Genomic DNA, 16094 nt, shown 5'->3' on the forward strand with positions numbered 1-16094 from the left:
AGTGCCTGAGTAATTGTAATAAAACATCCGACCATGGGGCGGCGGAGTGCGCTGACTGTCTTTCTCAGTTCTTACAAACCTTTCCCTGGAAATCCTGCAAGGTTCGGGCGCCTCAGAAGACATCACTTCTGGTGCCGACCCCTTTGTTGACGTCACTTCCGGACCAGAGGACATCACTTCCAATTCCAGCCCTTTTGATGACGTCACTTCCTTTATGGGCCTTTAAAGCCTCAATCTTTGCCTGCAATGATCAGTTCTGTTTGGTCTCTGTTCTATGCACATCGTACTTCAAAAACTCAACTTTTGCAGCCAGGAAAACAATTTACGGGTGGCTGCCCCAAATCTTTATGATGTCTGTGTTGCTTTATTATCACAATTTATATAGATTGTGATTCAGACTACGAATGCCATGAATTTAATTACCCCGATCTACATGCTGTCAAATAAACAAACCACACGCCGTGGCGCAAGGTAAAAGGCTTGCGCTGGCGTCAAGGTTCGATCCCCGAGAGGGGGTGCAGTGAGTGTGTACGCCTGATTAGCCCAGAATTAGGGTGAAACATGTGTCGCGTACTTTTTGCATTATTTGACAGTAAACTATTCAGCCATTTTATATATATATATATATATATATATATATATATACATATATATACACTAATAAAAGGCAAAGCCCTCACTGACTGATTGACTGACTGACTCACTCATCACTAATTCTCCAACTTCCCATGTAGGTAGAAGGCTGAAATTTGGCAGGCTCATTCCTTACAGCTTACTTACAAAATTTAAGCAGGTTTCATTTCGAAATTCTACATGTAACGGTCATAACTGAATCCTACTTACGTACATATATACGGCCATAGCCTGCAGCTCGGTCGCCTTGTGAGGCAGTGTTGCGTCCCCCATCACCACGCCTCCCATGTATTTGGCTGCCTGCCTATATTGCGTCCCTCACACCCACGCCTCCCACGTAATTAAGTGCCTGCCCATATAAGACCGTCCGTCAGCAGCAATCCAATAGACACGCTGCCACCAAATATTCGCAGGCAAATCAAAAAGTTAATACCGGGAATGCCTGTTAAGCATCTTAGATTCACGAGTAGCGATTTGGGTGGTGAGATGTCTATTGAGGTGATCGCTGTAATATTTATATGTCATTGAAATGTATTATTATCAGGCATGGTTTAGGCAAATATGTCATCAGGAAGGCACCAGAAAAAGGGACCTCAAAGTTACTATTATGGAAGTTAATTTAGAGCACAGATGCTGTGAGTGTAACAGCTGTAATAAATAAAGTTCCCCTACCTACTTGAAAAGAAAGTCTCGCCATCATTTCATTTTTCACAATCTGTGAAAACAAGACATGGTGTCAGAATAGAGGACAGTCATGGATTTTGTTGGAGTTCCCTCACCACAAATTGACAGGGATTCTCTTAACCTGCCGGGAGAATGGAAAAAGTTCCAACAGCACGTGGAGCTGATTTTTTCTGGCCCGCTAAAAGGCAAAGACGAGAGTGAGAAATGCAGCTACCTGCTCCTGTGGACTGGAGAAAAAGAAAGACATTTTTAACCCAGGGGGGAAGGCAAGGTACTGAAAACTTATTATGACCGTTTTGAGGCGTTTGTCATGCCCAAGACGAATACAATATTTGCAAGATACAAGTTTAATGAGAAGACGCAGAGTATAAACGAGACTTTTGATCAATTTGTAACGGAGTTAAAATTGCTGGTGAAAGACTATGCTTATGCAAACGAAGATGAGATGGTCAGGGATAGACTAGTGTTTGGCACAAACTCAGCGAAAGTGCGAGAGAAACTTTTAAGTGCGGAGTCTAAGCTAACATTAAATAAAGCCATGGACATCACAAGATCGCACGAGATAGCACAAGCACAGCTGAGAACCTTCGATGCATGTACTCTGAGCAGCTCATGTGAACTGACTGTGAACGCAGTACGCAGACAACAAGCAAGGGCTCCAAAGAGCGCTGAACAAAAAACGCATTACACAATTGAGAAGGCAGCAAAAGAATATGAAGCGAGTGACGCATACAAGCATATTCATAAGTGCAGCTACTGCGGAAACAAAGCACACGGTGGAAAAAGTCAATGTCCAGCTAAAGGAAGACAGTGTAAAAAATGTGGTAAATTGAACCACTTCGCTAAAGTTTGCAGGACTGGGAAAGATAAACCTGTGCATGCAGTGTGTGATGTCTCAGATAAAGAGGAAAACGAGCTGTTTATTGATGCAGTAAGAAAGGAACAACCCTCTGAAGCTGAACAAGCCTTTGTAGACATACCAATAGGAAAGCAAGGTGTAAAGCTTAAGTTTAAATTAAGTTCATAGACACGCTGCTGCTAAATATTCGCAGGCAAATCCACAACTTAATACCGGGAATGCCTGTTAAACATCTTAGATTCACGAGTACCGATTTGGGTAGTGAACACTTCGATGAATGAAACCTGTTATCTTTACAACAGTTGACAAACATGGAATGTAACTTAAACACAACACATCCTCCAAATACGAACCTGATTGAAAGAAATACAGTAATCCCTCGCTATATCGCGCTTCGACTTTCGCGGCTTCACTCTATCGCGGATTTTAAATGTAAGCACATCTAAATATATATCACGGATTTTTCGCTGGTTCACCGCTTTCTGCGGACAATGCGTCTTTTAATTTATGCTACATGCTTCCTCAGTTTGTTAGCCCAGTTGATTTCATACAAGAGACGCTATTGGCGGATGGCTTAGAAGCTACCCAATCAGAGCATGTATTACATATTAACTAAAACTCCTCAATGCTAAAAGATATGCTTCCCGCGTGGCGCTTGTTTTGTTTGCTTCTCTCTGTCTCTCTCACTCTCTCTGCCCTGACGGAGGGGGTGTGAGCAGAGGGGGCTGTTTATACAGTGGCTGTTTGCCTAGAAGATAGGACGCTCCTCTACAAAATACCGCTTTATCGGGGTGCTTCTGTATACTTAAAAGTACGTATTGATTTTTTGATTGTGCTCCTTTGAAGATAAGATATGTTTGCATTCTTTTAATTGTGAGAAAGAACTGCCATCTCTGTCTTGTAATGAAGCACAGTTTAAACGTTTGACTAAAGGGTGTTATTTCATGTTTAGATGGCTCTAATAATGTTAACAGTGTGGGAGAGTTTATAAGGGCTTCAAATATATAAAAATAACCATACAAACATATGGTTTCTACTTCGCGGAAATTCATTTATCGCGGCAGAGTCTGGAACGGATTAACCGCGATAAACGAGGGTTGACTGTAATGATAATCAAATCCTTGATGACAGCAACACTCATAACAGTCACAAAACAATTACATTGACAATCATGTTACGTTACTTTTAAAATGTTTCCTGTTCTTTTTTATAACTTCTTTAACACACACTACTCTGCTGCAAAACATGGGTATTTTGCTAGTATATATATATATATATATATATATATATATATATATATATATATACACACACACACACACACACACACACACACACACACACACATATAATTGCAATATCATTTTAAGTCCATCTCACCAGCACTATAATAATGATGATACTATATTACTATTCTAACTGATTACCCATTTCTATTCAAAAGAATAAAATTTCCTGTAAAATTTTGTTTTGCAATGACCATCAATAAAAGCCAAACCACTTGGAGAAGCAGAAACTGCTCTAATTCAATAATGTTTTACTTATGAATAATTGTGTATAGCATATTCAAGAGTATGTAGCATCAGTGACTTAATATTATTATTTATTTTTTGACTGATTCCTTTATCCTAGGTGACTGACGTTTCAGATATAATTCTATTGGTTTTTGTAATTTGAGCAAAGGCACGTGAAGTGACTTGCTCATGGTCTGAGTGTTAGTAGCAGGATTTCAACCTACAACCTCGGGTTCTAAAGTACAAAAACTTAATCACAACACTACACTGCCTTCCAATAATATTAGTCCTTAAGTCTGCAAATATTGTACACAGAAAGGCACTTAGATAGTTGTGTAATATTTTTGACACACCGATTAACCAATGGCACCACAACTGAAGCCCATTGTCTTACGAAATTTCCTGGACTAAGCTGAGTAACACAGATGACACAGTAGAAAACTTCAAACACGATAACACAGCTCTGAAGACACAAGAATGAATATTATGTAAATAACAGAATATTCCTTGTGGAATGAAAAGAACCAAAACATAAATAACTGTAGCAAAATAAAAATGAGGAGGACTCCATTTTAGAAAGTTAACTGGAAGACTGATGCAAAGACATTTTGCATTGCTTGGTCACTAATGCAATCTATTACTGCCTTCCACATAATAATTTTGTTAAAAAAGAATACAGTGGTCACTTTAGTGAAGGTATAGGCTTAGATCAACTATGTAGTGTTTTTCATTGTATTTAATATAAATGTATTCAAGCAAATTTTGACTTACCGCAGCAGTTCTAGCTCAGTCCTCAGTTCTGCTATGCAGTTATGCTGTGCATCGTCTGCACTCAAAATAATGTAACCACAGCCATTTGGGCACTCTCGACTCCTGTACTCACAAACTGCTAGATGTGCTTCCAGGTTACGTCGCTCTACCAAAATTGGGCAACCTCAAAGAATAATGTAAAAAAACCAAAATATTTGATGTAACAATTGGAAAGCAAACAAAAGCAATTACATTTTTGTAAGATTACTACCTAAGAGCATGATTTCAGGGTAATCTAGAAAACCAATACTGCATACAAGACAATGTTTGGTTGAATCAAAACATTTCAGAATGAGGGTTCTGTCAACACATATGCAATTCAAATTTGAGTTTTTTTTAAATAATTTTGCACAAGCAAATAGTGTAGCTATTAAAGATAACATTTGCTTATGGCTTATTACATGATTAGCTTTAATATAGTTTTGAAGATAAAAAAACTAGGCTAGAAAAGCTGTAAAGACTACCTCACATCACACACACACATACACAACTTTCCTAAAGGAATATTCACACCAGAAACAGCTATATTAAGTGTCAATAACAAGGTCTAAAATTACATCATGTCAAAAGAAAATGCATAAATCAATCCAAATAAACCCACTTGTGCCATTAAATAGGCTATGCATTTCTGGAGAAATGTTGGGATTTACTACTGCCTCTGGGTGGGTTTGGCTGCAAAAGCATGTATCTGCATTTGTCTAAATTTCTGATCCTAGTTGAGAATCAGACTGGAAGAATTACAGGAGACAAGTATAGATTAAATACAAAATACACACAGAGTGGCGCTAACAGAAATAACAGTGTTTATTCCATATACCCATAATGCACATAGCATTCAGCTCTGCTCCTCCGAAACATTAAATATGGCACTTTTAAATGTTAGAGCATTAACCAACAAGACATTTTTCATCAACAATCTTATTAGTAACAGAAAATGGATTTTATTGCTCTAAGGGAAATGTGCCTTAGCTTAGATGGCGCGGCTGTTTTTATCGAATCTGTGCCTCCGAATTACAGTTTTACTTGTGCGGATTGCCAGGGAAAGAAGGGTGGCAGCTTAGCAAACATTAACTCGAGCCAGTTAAAGTGTAAAGATGTCAGTTTTGGTAAATTCAAGTCCTTTGAGTATCTTGCCATTGTTATTCATGGAGATTCTCACTTTCTAGTATTATCCGTGTATAGACGTCCTAAATTTAATGCGTCTTTCTTTGAGGAATTCTCAGACTTAATGTCAATTATAATTACGAACTATGACACACTTCTAATAGTCGGCGACTTTAACTTTCATATCGATAATCAGTGTGACCCAAAAGTAAAAGATTTTATGAACCTCCTTTCTTTTACTATTTAATATAGAACTATTGATAGAAAACATTCATAAGAAGCATATTGTTTAAAAACGCTTCTTTAATTCACCAGCAGCTTTAAAACTTACAAACATTCTAAGCAATCAGTCCATTTATAGTGCTAACTATAATAGCGAGGACAATGTAAATAGTAAGGTAGAAAAAATTAATACTAAGGTGAGAGATGCTGTTGACATAGTTGCACCTGAAAAGACAGTTAAAAAATCTTCTAGCATTGTTATACCATGGAAGACCCAAAGAGTGTCTGATTTAAAGAGAACATGCCGTAGAGCTGAGCGTAAATGGAGAAAAACTAAACTAACTATCCACTATGAGATATTGAAGGTTAAAATAGCAGAACACAATAACACAGTCCGTCTTGAGAGGCGCTGCAATTTCTCTAAGATTATAAATAACAATGCTAGTAATCCTAGAATCTTATTCTCCATGATTAATCATCTGCTAATCCCAGGTAACTCAAAGGAATGCCTCCAAAATACTTCCAGTGAAACTTGTGAGGCTGTTGCTGTATTTTTCAATCAAACAATTAACGATATTAGAAATAATATAGTATATCTCCCCAACACTGCGGATCCTCCAAAGCCCCAGTACTCCGTTATAAACAAATTCAATTCTTTCACCAGGATAGATTTACCTGATTTACATAGAATAATTTCTCAGCTGAGACCCTACACCTGCGTCCTTGACCCAATACCAACAAGTTTTTTTAAAGTATCGGGTGTGCTAATTGATATTATTCTTGACATAGTAAACTCGTCATTAGATAGGGGGGTCTTCCCAGACTGTCTTAAGACTGCTGTAGTTAAACCCCTACTCAAGAAAAATAATCCTGACCCCTCTGCTTTTGAATATTTTAGACCTATTTCTAACCTGCCTTTCTGAAGTAAAATTCTAGAGAAGGCAGTCATTATGCAGCTAAATGACCACGTCAATAAACATGCTATTCTTGATAAATTTCAGTTCGGGTTTTAGAACAAATCACAGTACAGAAACTGCACTCGTTAAAGAAGTCAATGACTTGCGGGTAAATGCAGACAGAGGCTATTTATCTGTTCTCATCCTCTTAGATCTGAGTGCCGCATTTGATACCATTGATCACAATATTCTTATAAATTGTCTTAGTCAATGGGTGGGCCTCTCTGGTAGTGTCTTAAATTGGTTTGAATCCTACCTGGCAGGTAGAAAATTCTTTGTTAGTTGTGGTAATTACAACTCAAAGACACATGATATCCTATATGGTGTTCCACAAGGCTCTATCATGGGTCCGCTGCTCTTTTCAATCTACATGCTTCCGTTAGGTCAGATTATCTCAGGGCATAACGTGAGTTACCACAGCTATGCTGATGACACGCAGCTGTATTTATCAATAGCACCTGATGACCCCGACTCTGTTGTTTCACTAATACAATGTCTTACTTGTGTTTCTAAATGGATGAATAGCAATTTTCTCAAGCTAAATAAAGAGAAAACAGAAATTCTAGTGATTGGTAATAATGTATATAATGAGGTTATTAGAAATAAACTTGATGCATTAGGATTAAAAGTCAAGACGGAGGTAAAGAACTTAGGGGTAACTGATGACTGTAACCTGAATTTGAAATCGCATATTAATCAGATTACTAGGACAGCATTTTTTCACTTAAGAAATATAGCAAAAGTCAAACCTCTTATATCATTGAAATATGCTCAGAAATGAGTTCACACTTTTTTATTCCAGTCGACTAGATTACTGTAACGCACTCCTCTCATGACTACCTAAAAAAGACATAAATTGTTTGCAACTAGTGCAGAATGCAGCTGCTAGAATCTTAACTAGGAAAAGAAAATCCGAGCACATCACACCAGTTCTGATGTCACTACATTAGTTACCTGTGTCATTCAGAATTGACTTTAAAATACTGTTTATGGTTTACAAAGCCTTAAATAATCTCACTTCATCTTATATATCGGAATGTCTGTCACCTTATATTGCAAATCGTAACATAAGATCCTCAAATGAGTGTCTGCTTAGAATGCCAAGAGCTAAACTTAAAAGAAGTGGTGAGGCAGCCTTCTGCTGTTATGCACCTAAAATCTGGAATAGCCTGCCAATAGAAATTCATCAGGCTAATACAGTGGAGCACTTTAAAAAAACTGCTAAAAACTCATTACTTTAACATGGCCTTCTCATAACCTTATTTTAATTTAATCCTGATACTCTGTATATTCAATTAACCATCATAACTATTCATGGTGGCTTTAGAATCTGTACTAACCCCTACTCTCTCTTCTGTTTCCATTCCCGGTTTTCTGTGATGGCGACCTGCGCCATCATGACCTAATCAAAAGCACCATGATGTTTCTACATTGATGGATTAAAAGCCAGAAGTCTACATGACCATCATCATCAAGTCCTTCCGTGAGAACCCTAAATACAAAGAGGACTGTTTCATTTATGTTAGGTAGAATGCCAAGAGGGAGCTGGGTCGTCTCATGGCCTGGAACCCCTGCAGATTTAATTTTTTTTCTCTCTCTTTTTTTTTTTCCTGTCCTCCCTGGCCATCGGACCTTACTCTTATTCTATGTTAATTAGTGTTGTCTTATTTTAATTCTTACTTTGTCGTTTTTTTTTTCTTTTGTTCATCGTGTAAAGGACTTTGAGCTACATTATTGTATGAAAATGTGCTATATAAATAAATGTTGTTGTTGAAAAATAAACATTAAAATTATTATAATGCCAGCAGTAAAGGCACAGTAATACAATAACAAAAGACAAATACACAAATGATTTTTTGTATTATTAGTATTTTTAGTAGTATTTTTAGTATTTTTACCTTAGCACTTCTTTTACATTCAAAACTGGCAAAACACTTATGTAGTACGAGTTGTGAAAGACTGTTTTGTGGACAAAATACAGTGCATCCAGAAAGTATTCAAAGTGCATCACTTTTTCCACATTTTTTGTTATGTTACATCCTTATTCCAAAATGGATTAAGTTCATTTTTTTCCTCGGAATTCTACACACAACACCTGATAAAGACAACATGAAAAAAGTTTATATGAGATTTTTGCAAATTTAGTAAAAATAAAAAAATTGAGAAAGCACATGTACATAAGTATGCACAGCCTTTGCCATGAAGCTCAAAATTGAGCTCAGGTGCATCCTGTTTCCCCTGATCATCCTTGAGATGTTTCTGCAGCTTCATTGGAGTCCACCTGTGGTAAATTCAGTTGATTAGACATGATTTGGAAAGGCACACACCTGTCTATATAAGGTCCCACAGTTGACAGTTCATGTCAGAGCACAAACCAAGCATGAAGTCAAAGGAATTGTCTGTAGATCTCCGAGACAGGATTGTCTCGAGGCACAAATCTGGGGAAGGTTACAGAAAAATTTCTGCTGCTTTGAAGGTCCCAATAAGCACAGTGGCCTCCTTCATCCGTAATTGGAATAAGTTCGAAACCACCAGGACTCTTCCTAGAGCTGGCAGGCCTTCTAAACTGAGCGATCGGGGGAGAAGGGCCTTAGTCAGGAAGGGGACCAAGAACCCGATGGTCACTCTGTAAGAGCTCCAGAGGTCCTCTGTGGAGATAGGAGAACCTTCCAGAAGGACAACCATCTCTGCAGCAATCCACCAATCAGGCCTGTATGGTAGAGTGGCCAGACAGAAGTCACTCCTTACCTTAGTAAAAGGCAGGAACTGGGAGACTAATCAGGATAAAGGGAAAGATGACTGCAGCAATGTACAGAGACATCCTGGATGAAAACCTGCTCCAGAGCGCCCTTGACCTCAGCCTGGGGCGACAGTTCATCTTTCAGCAGGACAACGACCCTAAGCACACAACCAAGATATCAAAGGAGTGGCTTCAGGACAACTCTGTGAATGTCCTTGAGTGGCCCAGCCATAGCCCAGACTTGAATCCCATTCAACCTCTCTGGAGAGATCTTAAAATGGCTGTGCACCGATGCTTTACATCCAACCCGATGGAGCTTGAGAGGTGCTGCAAAGAGGAATGGGTGAAACTGGCCAAGGATAGGTGTGCCAAGCTTGTGGCATCATATTCAAAAAGACTTGAGGCTGCAATTGCTGCCAAAGGTGCATCAACAAAGTATTGAGCAAAGGCTGTGAATACTTATGTACATGTGATTTCTCAGTTTTTTTTATTTTTATTAAATTTGCAAAAACCTCAAGTAAACTTTTTTCACGTTGTCATTATGGGGTGTTGTGTGTAGAATTCTGAAGGGAAAAAAATAATTTAATCCATTTTGGAATAAGGCTGTAACATAACAAAATGTGGAAAAAGTGATGCGCTGTGAATGCTTTCTGGATGCACTGTATATACTGTAGAGAGAATTTAACATATGGTAATGTGTACTGAGTAATGGGTGTGTTTTTTATGGCCTCATAAAACAATAAATGCATACATACAACAAGATGTACCTAGTCTTACGCTGCACACCCCCAAAAATGTAATACTGTTGGAATTTCCAATCGCCCCTTCTCACTGTCACTGTAGCCTTCTCTTCCTTTCTTATTCTCTACAATCCACCAAGAACAAAGAACAACCCACAACTCCTGCGTATGGCTGTTATTTATGAATGCTGGATTGTGGGTATTACTGTCACTCAGCTGTGGTTGTTGGGACAAAATGAATGCCATTCACTGATGTACACCTGCAGAATCCACAGTTTGGTGTTATTAACACTCAACACTGCAAATACCAAAACACAAACATACTACAAACATTAACGTCTAAAAACTACTGTAGCATGGAAAGGTGCCAAGCACTCTTAAAAACAATACCGTAGAGATTCAAAAATAATTTGGAAAAAGGCCTAAATGCTAAACATTATTTTTGACAGAGAGAGAACCACTAATTTAGTAAAAACAACAGGGGCAGTACAGTACTTAGTTATGGGAGTATGTCTGCACAAGAGAACAGGATGTTTGTCGGTTAATAAGCTGGATGCAGCAAAATAAAGAGACTGCTAAAGAAAAATGACAGCTCCCAATAAAAAAAATCAGAAGGGATATTACTTCCCGTATTTATAACAACCAAAACAAACCAGGTTTAGAATGGCTAATGCACACAAAGGTAATTTGTCTTTTAAATGTCACAGTCAAAGGTCTTAAAAATGTAATGCCTTTATAAAAATTGTATCTGGTGCAACTCAGATTTATTTTCCATTCTTCTTGGTAAGGGTCACAGTACCAACATACCAAGGTGGGCTAACCAGGCCTCCCTACCCTCAGCAACCTCCTAAAGCTCTTCTTCGGCAGTCATACACTGCCAGGACAGATGAGAGAAATAATTCCTTCAGAGAGTCTTCAGTGATCACTGTGCCTTAGTACATCTCCTATTGCAGACACCCAAGGGTCATCTTACCTAATGTACATGCACAAAGAACTAATACTGGCTAATCTCAACTTGGAGAAGCAATAGTTCTGCTATTATTTGGCAATTCGTCTAATACAATCATGGAATGTTAGGCAGAATTTCTGCTCAGGAACCTTAATACAGCTACTTGTGCTCTCAAATTTCATTTTTTCGTCACTACACAAAGCCTATGGCTATAGGCAAGGACAGGGCTACAGACTGAACAGCATATATACAGTGACCATAGTCCAACAAAATTATTTATAAAACTGCTGTTGCTGGGTTGTTGGTAAGTTTTCTCCTTCGGTCAGATGCTCACCTCTTGCCTGCAGGCAATTTGCTACATTTCCAAAAGAGGACCATAACTTAAGATTTGTTATGTTCCAATTCTCATCATAACCACGCCTTAGATTCTGACATTGGATACCCAACAAACCATGGCTGTGTCTTGATATCCTGACCATGAAAATCACATTCCAAGTTTTCATCTCCAGGACTAAGAATACCTGGCTCCAAACCTCTCTTGCCTGTCACTTAACTCACACTGCATCTGCCCCTCACCCATTGCCTTGTGGGTGTTAAAAAAATTGCTCAACACAGCTTTTAAATATTGTCAAAAAGACTTAATCTGAGCTGGTAGGTTTGATCAGAAATCCCAGTTAAGTAAATGAACATCGAAACACACCATCGAGAAGGATATATAACTTTAGGATGGCTGGATCGAAAATAAAAAAAAAAATTCTAATGGATATTGATCACTATAAGTTTATAGCTCTGCTCCCTTCTGGAATGTTATTGTACAATTTGTTTGTTTTAATCACAAATTTGAATGGTCCATTCACTGAACACTTAGAAGCACAAGATGTCATATGTGATGTAAAAATGATTTTTTTTAATCATATGAAAAATTGATGACCTGAATGAAATCAACTGCAATTTTAATGAAATGTATTTCTCATTAAGCAAGGATGTATGTGGACCTCTAAAATAGAAATCATTAGATGTTTTTGAATTTCACATACCCTAATTAACAAACTGTTTTGCATTGCCACAAGTATTCTAACCTGAATGGAAATATGTGGCTTTCTTGCACCCAGAAGTAGTTTTCAAAATTGAGGAAAAAGCAAAAATTGAGACAACTACACTTTTAGTCACATATAGCAAATTATTAATATTATTTCAACCATTTTGTCTAATTTCCATCCATCTATCCGTTATCTAACTCGCTATATTCTAACTACAGGGTCACGGGGGTCTGCTGGAGCTAATCCCGGCCAACACAGAGTGCAAGGCAGGAAACAAACCCCGGGCAGGGTGCCGGCCCACCGTAGGGCAGTCACACACACACACAGACACACCAAGTACACACCAGGGACAATGTAGAATCACCAATGCACCTAACCTGCATGTCTTTGGACTGTGGGAGGAAACCGGAGCACCTGGAGGAAACCCACGCAGACACGGGGAGAACATGCAAACTCCACGCGGGGAGGACCGGGAAGTGAACCCGGGTCTCGTAACTGCGAGGCAGCAGCACTACCCACACACGGGGCCACCGTGCTCTCCTTGTCTAATTTCCCCCAAGGATAAATAAAGATCTATCATTCCTTATACCGGTAACTGCTGTCACACATGTGTGATTAGGAGGCAGTCAAAGAGCCTAAAGGTGAGTGAAACATCGCGAGATAGAGGGTTGTCACGTGGTACTTACCTGAATCTCTTTTGCCCGACGGAAAACTGGAAGAAAAATAACTCCTCCACTTCCGGATTCCAAAATGGCCGCGATTATTTAGCATAATAATAAAGTGTTTGAGCAGTAACCAGGACATTTTCAAATAGATTGCAAGAGATATTTAAATTTAACATTCTGAAACCCTCACTATCCAGTTTAGCATTCTCTTTATTTAATTTTAGTTCTTATCCAAATGTATCCCTAGGCTTATCTCCCTTTAAGATAACCTAATTATGAGTACAGGTCAGTTTTAACTGACAGTGGCATATGGATACTATGTGTATAAAACAAAAACAAATAGGTAATTGCACATTTAAATACAAATTGGTTATTTTTCATCTCTGATAACATATTCTCATTTATTACTATGTTCATATTTTACTTCATAGTGAGAAATTAATGTAGAATTCTGTAGTTAATAATTAGAACATTAGAATATCATACATATAAGTTGCCAGAAAGCTGCAAGAGGCCTTGTTAGCTAACATTTGTTTTCAATAATAGCTTTTTAAAGGACAGTTTTAAACCACACTCAAATAAAGTATAATTGGCTCAAACCAGGATATTTTTAAGGTTAATCATAGTTCTTAAGCTTACTATGAAGCATGTGAATATCTGCTGTATATAGAAACAAATGGACATCTAACCATCAGTATGTATTAGCAGCAGCAGTAGTAAGTAGTGTTGTCACACATACAGAGTACACTGAAAATCTTGTCTGATTATCATGCACTAAGTGCTACAACATCTGTAAAATCAGTAAACTGCCATTTAATATAGGCCTGTAGTTACAACAATTTTTCCTGGAAGAAGTACAATTTATTTCTGGTGTGAATTTAAATTTTCTTAATTTAAGATAACCAAAAAACCCACACACAAGCATAATATACATACCACACAGGTAGCATTTGAATACTCCCTCTGATAAGCATAGTTCATAAGAGACATTAAGAACCGTTTGAATCAGAAGATATCAATATTTATAATAATTATGACAATATAATTGCTATTATTATTGAATCGACACATGAAATATAATGCAAACCTAGTAAAAATGAAGGTATTTTATTACAATAAAAATTGCATTGACACTTTCAAACTAGTGCAAGACTTTTCAGATCTTATGCCATACAAAAACTTTTGGAAAGAAATGTTGCCAAATACAGCACATAGTTGGTCAAATGCTGAAAACTCATTTCAGTTGTTTACAGTATTACTGCTGATGAGACACACTGCATCATTTTTAATGGTTTGAGCGAAGTGATTGAGGCCAGATCATCTCAGACAGACACTTTGACGACACGCAAGATTAAGCATTACAACCTTAGGAAGCAAAACCCGTGAGACAATGACTTTTGTACGTCACGCCCTACTTACAAACAATTTAAAACAAGTTCACTGACATTTAACCTAGCAGTTGTTGGAATGCTTTTGGCAGACAAACTTCAGGTGCTCCCAGCTCTTAAAACAACGACAAGCAGAACACGCAGCTTGCCAGCAGCAGCTGCAGAAAGCCAGCAGATGATCCATGCATGTCTCCTTAGCGTGCGTTCAGCCCTCACACCACCCCCCCCCTACCGACTCTTCCTCCTTCATCACAACATCAAAGCGAAAAGCAGAACAGGCATCTAGGCAGAAGAAGCACAATGCCAGTATCTGATCTGTCTGCTTCTGCTTAGCGTGCATTCAGCTCCCCCACTTCACAAAGCGAGCAGCAGAGATGCAAAGTGGCAAAAGGACAGCTGCTGTACAGGCTTTTAAGTGATTGATGCAAAGTGTGACAAGTACAACACACAGCTGGCTGGCAGCAGCAGCATGACACCTGCTGAACCGATCACATCTCTTTAACGTGTGTTCAGACCCCCTCTTCACAACGCGAGCAGTGTTGTAAGGGCCGCGAAAGAGTTAAAACCACACCCGGGGCAGGAAATAAAGGACAAATATTGCTTTTACAAAAGTTTTAAAGTAAAGATGAAAATAATGCATATGTAACAATTCCCATGAAAATAACAATCTCTTTAAATTGTTTATCCGGTAAACCAAACCCAGAGGTGGGCGAGCGAAGCGAGCAGGGTGGCGGAGCCCCTAGTAATAATAATAGTATTAATAAATCTGCGATGTAGTGGGGGTGCGATAGCTGAACCGCAATATGGTGGGAGATCACTGTATTTGCTTTTAGATCTAAAACACTGATATATAAATTCCTTGGAGTGATTTCAAGCCTGCTAAAAAGTTCATATAATAGTATTATTACTAGATTAATAGTATAGGATTTGAAAAACTTGTTCATTTTATGACAGTCAGTACTAAAATTTACATCCAGAAAAAAATCAGAATGTACCATAATTTGTAAAATCTAAAATTTCGCATAACCTTTGGAATGAAAATTGTGAAATTAGAAATTGTTAAGAAGAAATCTGAAAATGAAAAGAAAAACAACAGATGTATTATAATTTGAGCTGTTACTGTTATAATGAACACAGAATTACTTAGATATTACTGGAGACAGACATTTTGCTTATATCTACATTTCCGCATTTGTTGTAATTGAAAACCGAGTGTAGTCTTTAAGGGTATTAGTGATCTGGACATTTACAATGTGATCTGGACATTTACACTGTAGTATTTAATTGCTTACAACTATTAAAGTCTTTATGAAATTGCATTCATTTTTATTTGTTATAGACACTAATTTTGTATATGGACTATAATTGAAAATGTCTTATTGATACATACTGGCATTGATGCAAGGAATCTGGCTATATTCACACTCCCGCTCATGCCGATCTACAGATTCAAGTGAACACACCATATCACAGCCATGTTCTCTGTTTCTGCATCGGATCTGCAATCGATTCAAATCATTCTTCATATACCTATTGAAAAGAGCATTTTTAAACAATGCATCATTAAAAAACAAAATTTTGCACTGAATTAATACAAAACAAAGACAGTGGTGAAGAAAGGTTTACCCAGCAGAAAAGCTATGTCCTCAGCCAATATGCTAGTGTGTAGTGCTGTGGAATCAGATTTAATGAAAGCAGAACTATGGATATGTGGCTTTCCTCCATCTAACATTAGTCTTGTTGTACATTAAAATGTCACATATATTTGTTATCATTTTATTAATTTATTT

General features: G+C 37.9%; 1 protein-coding gene across 3 annotated transcripts in view; it reads right to left on the minus strand.

Annotated features, from left to right (window-relative positions):
- Positions 1–16094, minus strand: part of LOC120515969 (E3 ubiquitin-protein ligase NRDP1-like) — a 42652-nt gene that overhangs the window by 5979 nt on the left and 20579 nt on the right. For all 3 annotated transcript variants that reach the window (XM_039737370.1, XM_039737369.1, XM_039737371.1), the window contains 2 exons: positions 15695–15834; positions 4462–4624 (listed from right to left, as the gene is read on the minus strand). In XM_039737370.1, coding sequence (XP_039593304.1) covers positions 4462–4624; positions 15695–15834 — 303 coding nt within the window. The remainder of the gene's footprint in view (positions 1–4461; positions 4625–15694; positions 15835–16094) is intronic.

The sequence above is a fragment of the Polypterus senegalus genome, chromosome 15, assembly GCF_016835505.1.
Source record: "Polypterus senegalus isolate Bchr_013 chromosome 15, ASM1683550v1, whole genome shotgun sequence".
Taxonomy (NCBI): domain Eukaryota; kingdom Metazoa; phylum Chordata; class Cladistia; order Polypteriformes; family Polypteridae; genus Polypterus; species Polypterus senegalus.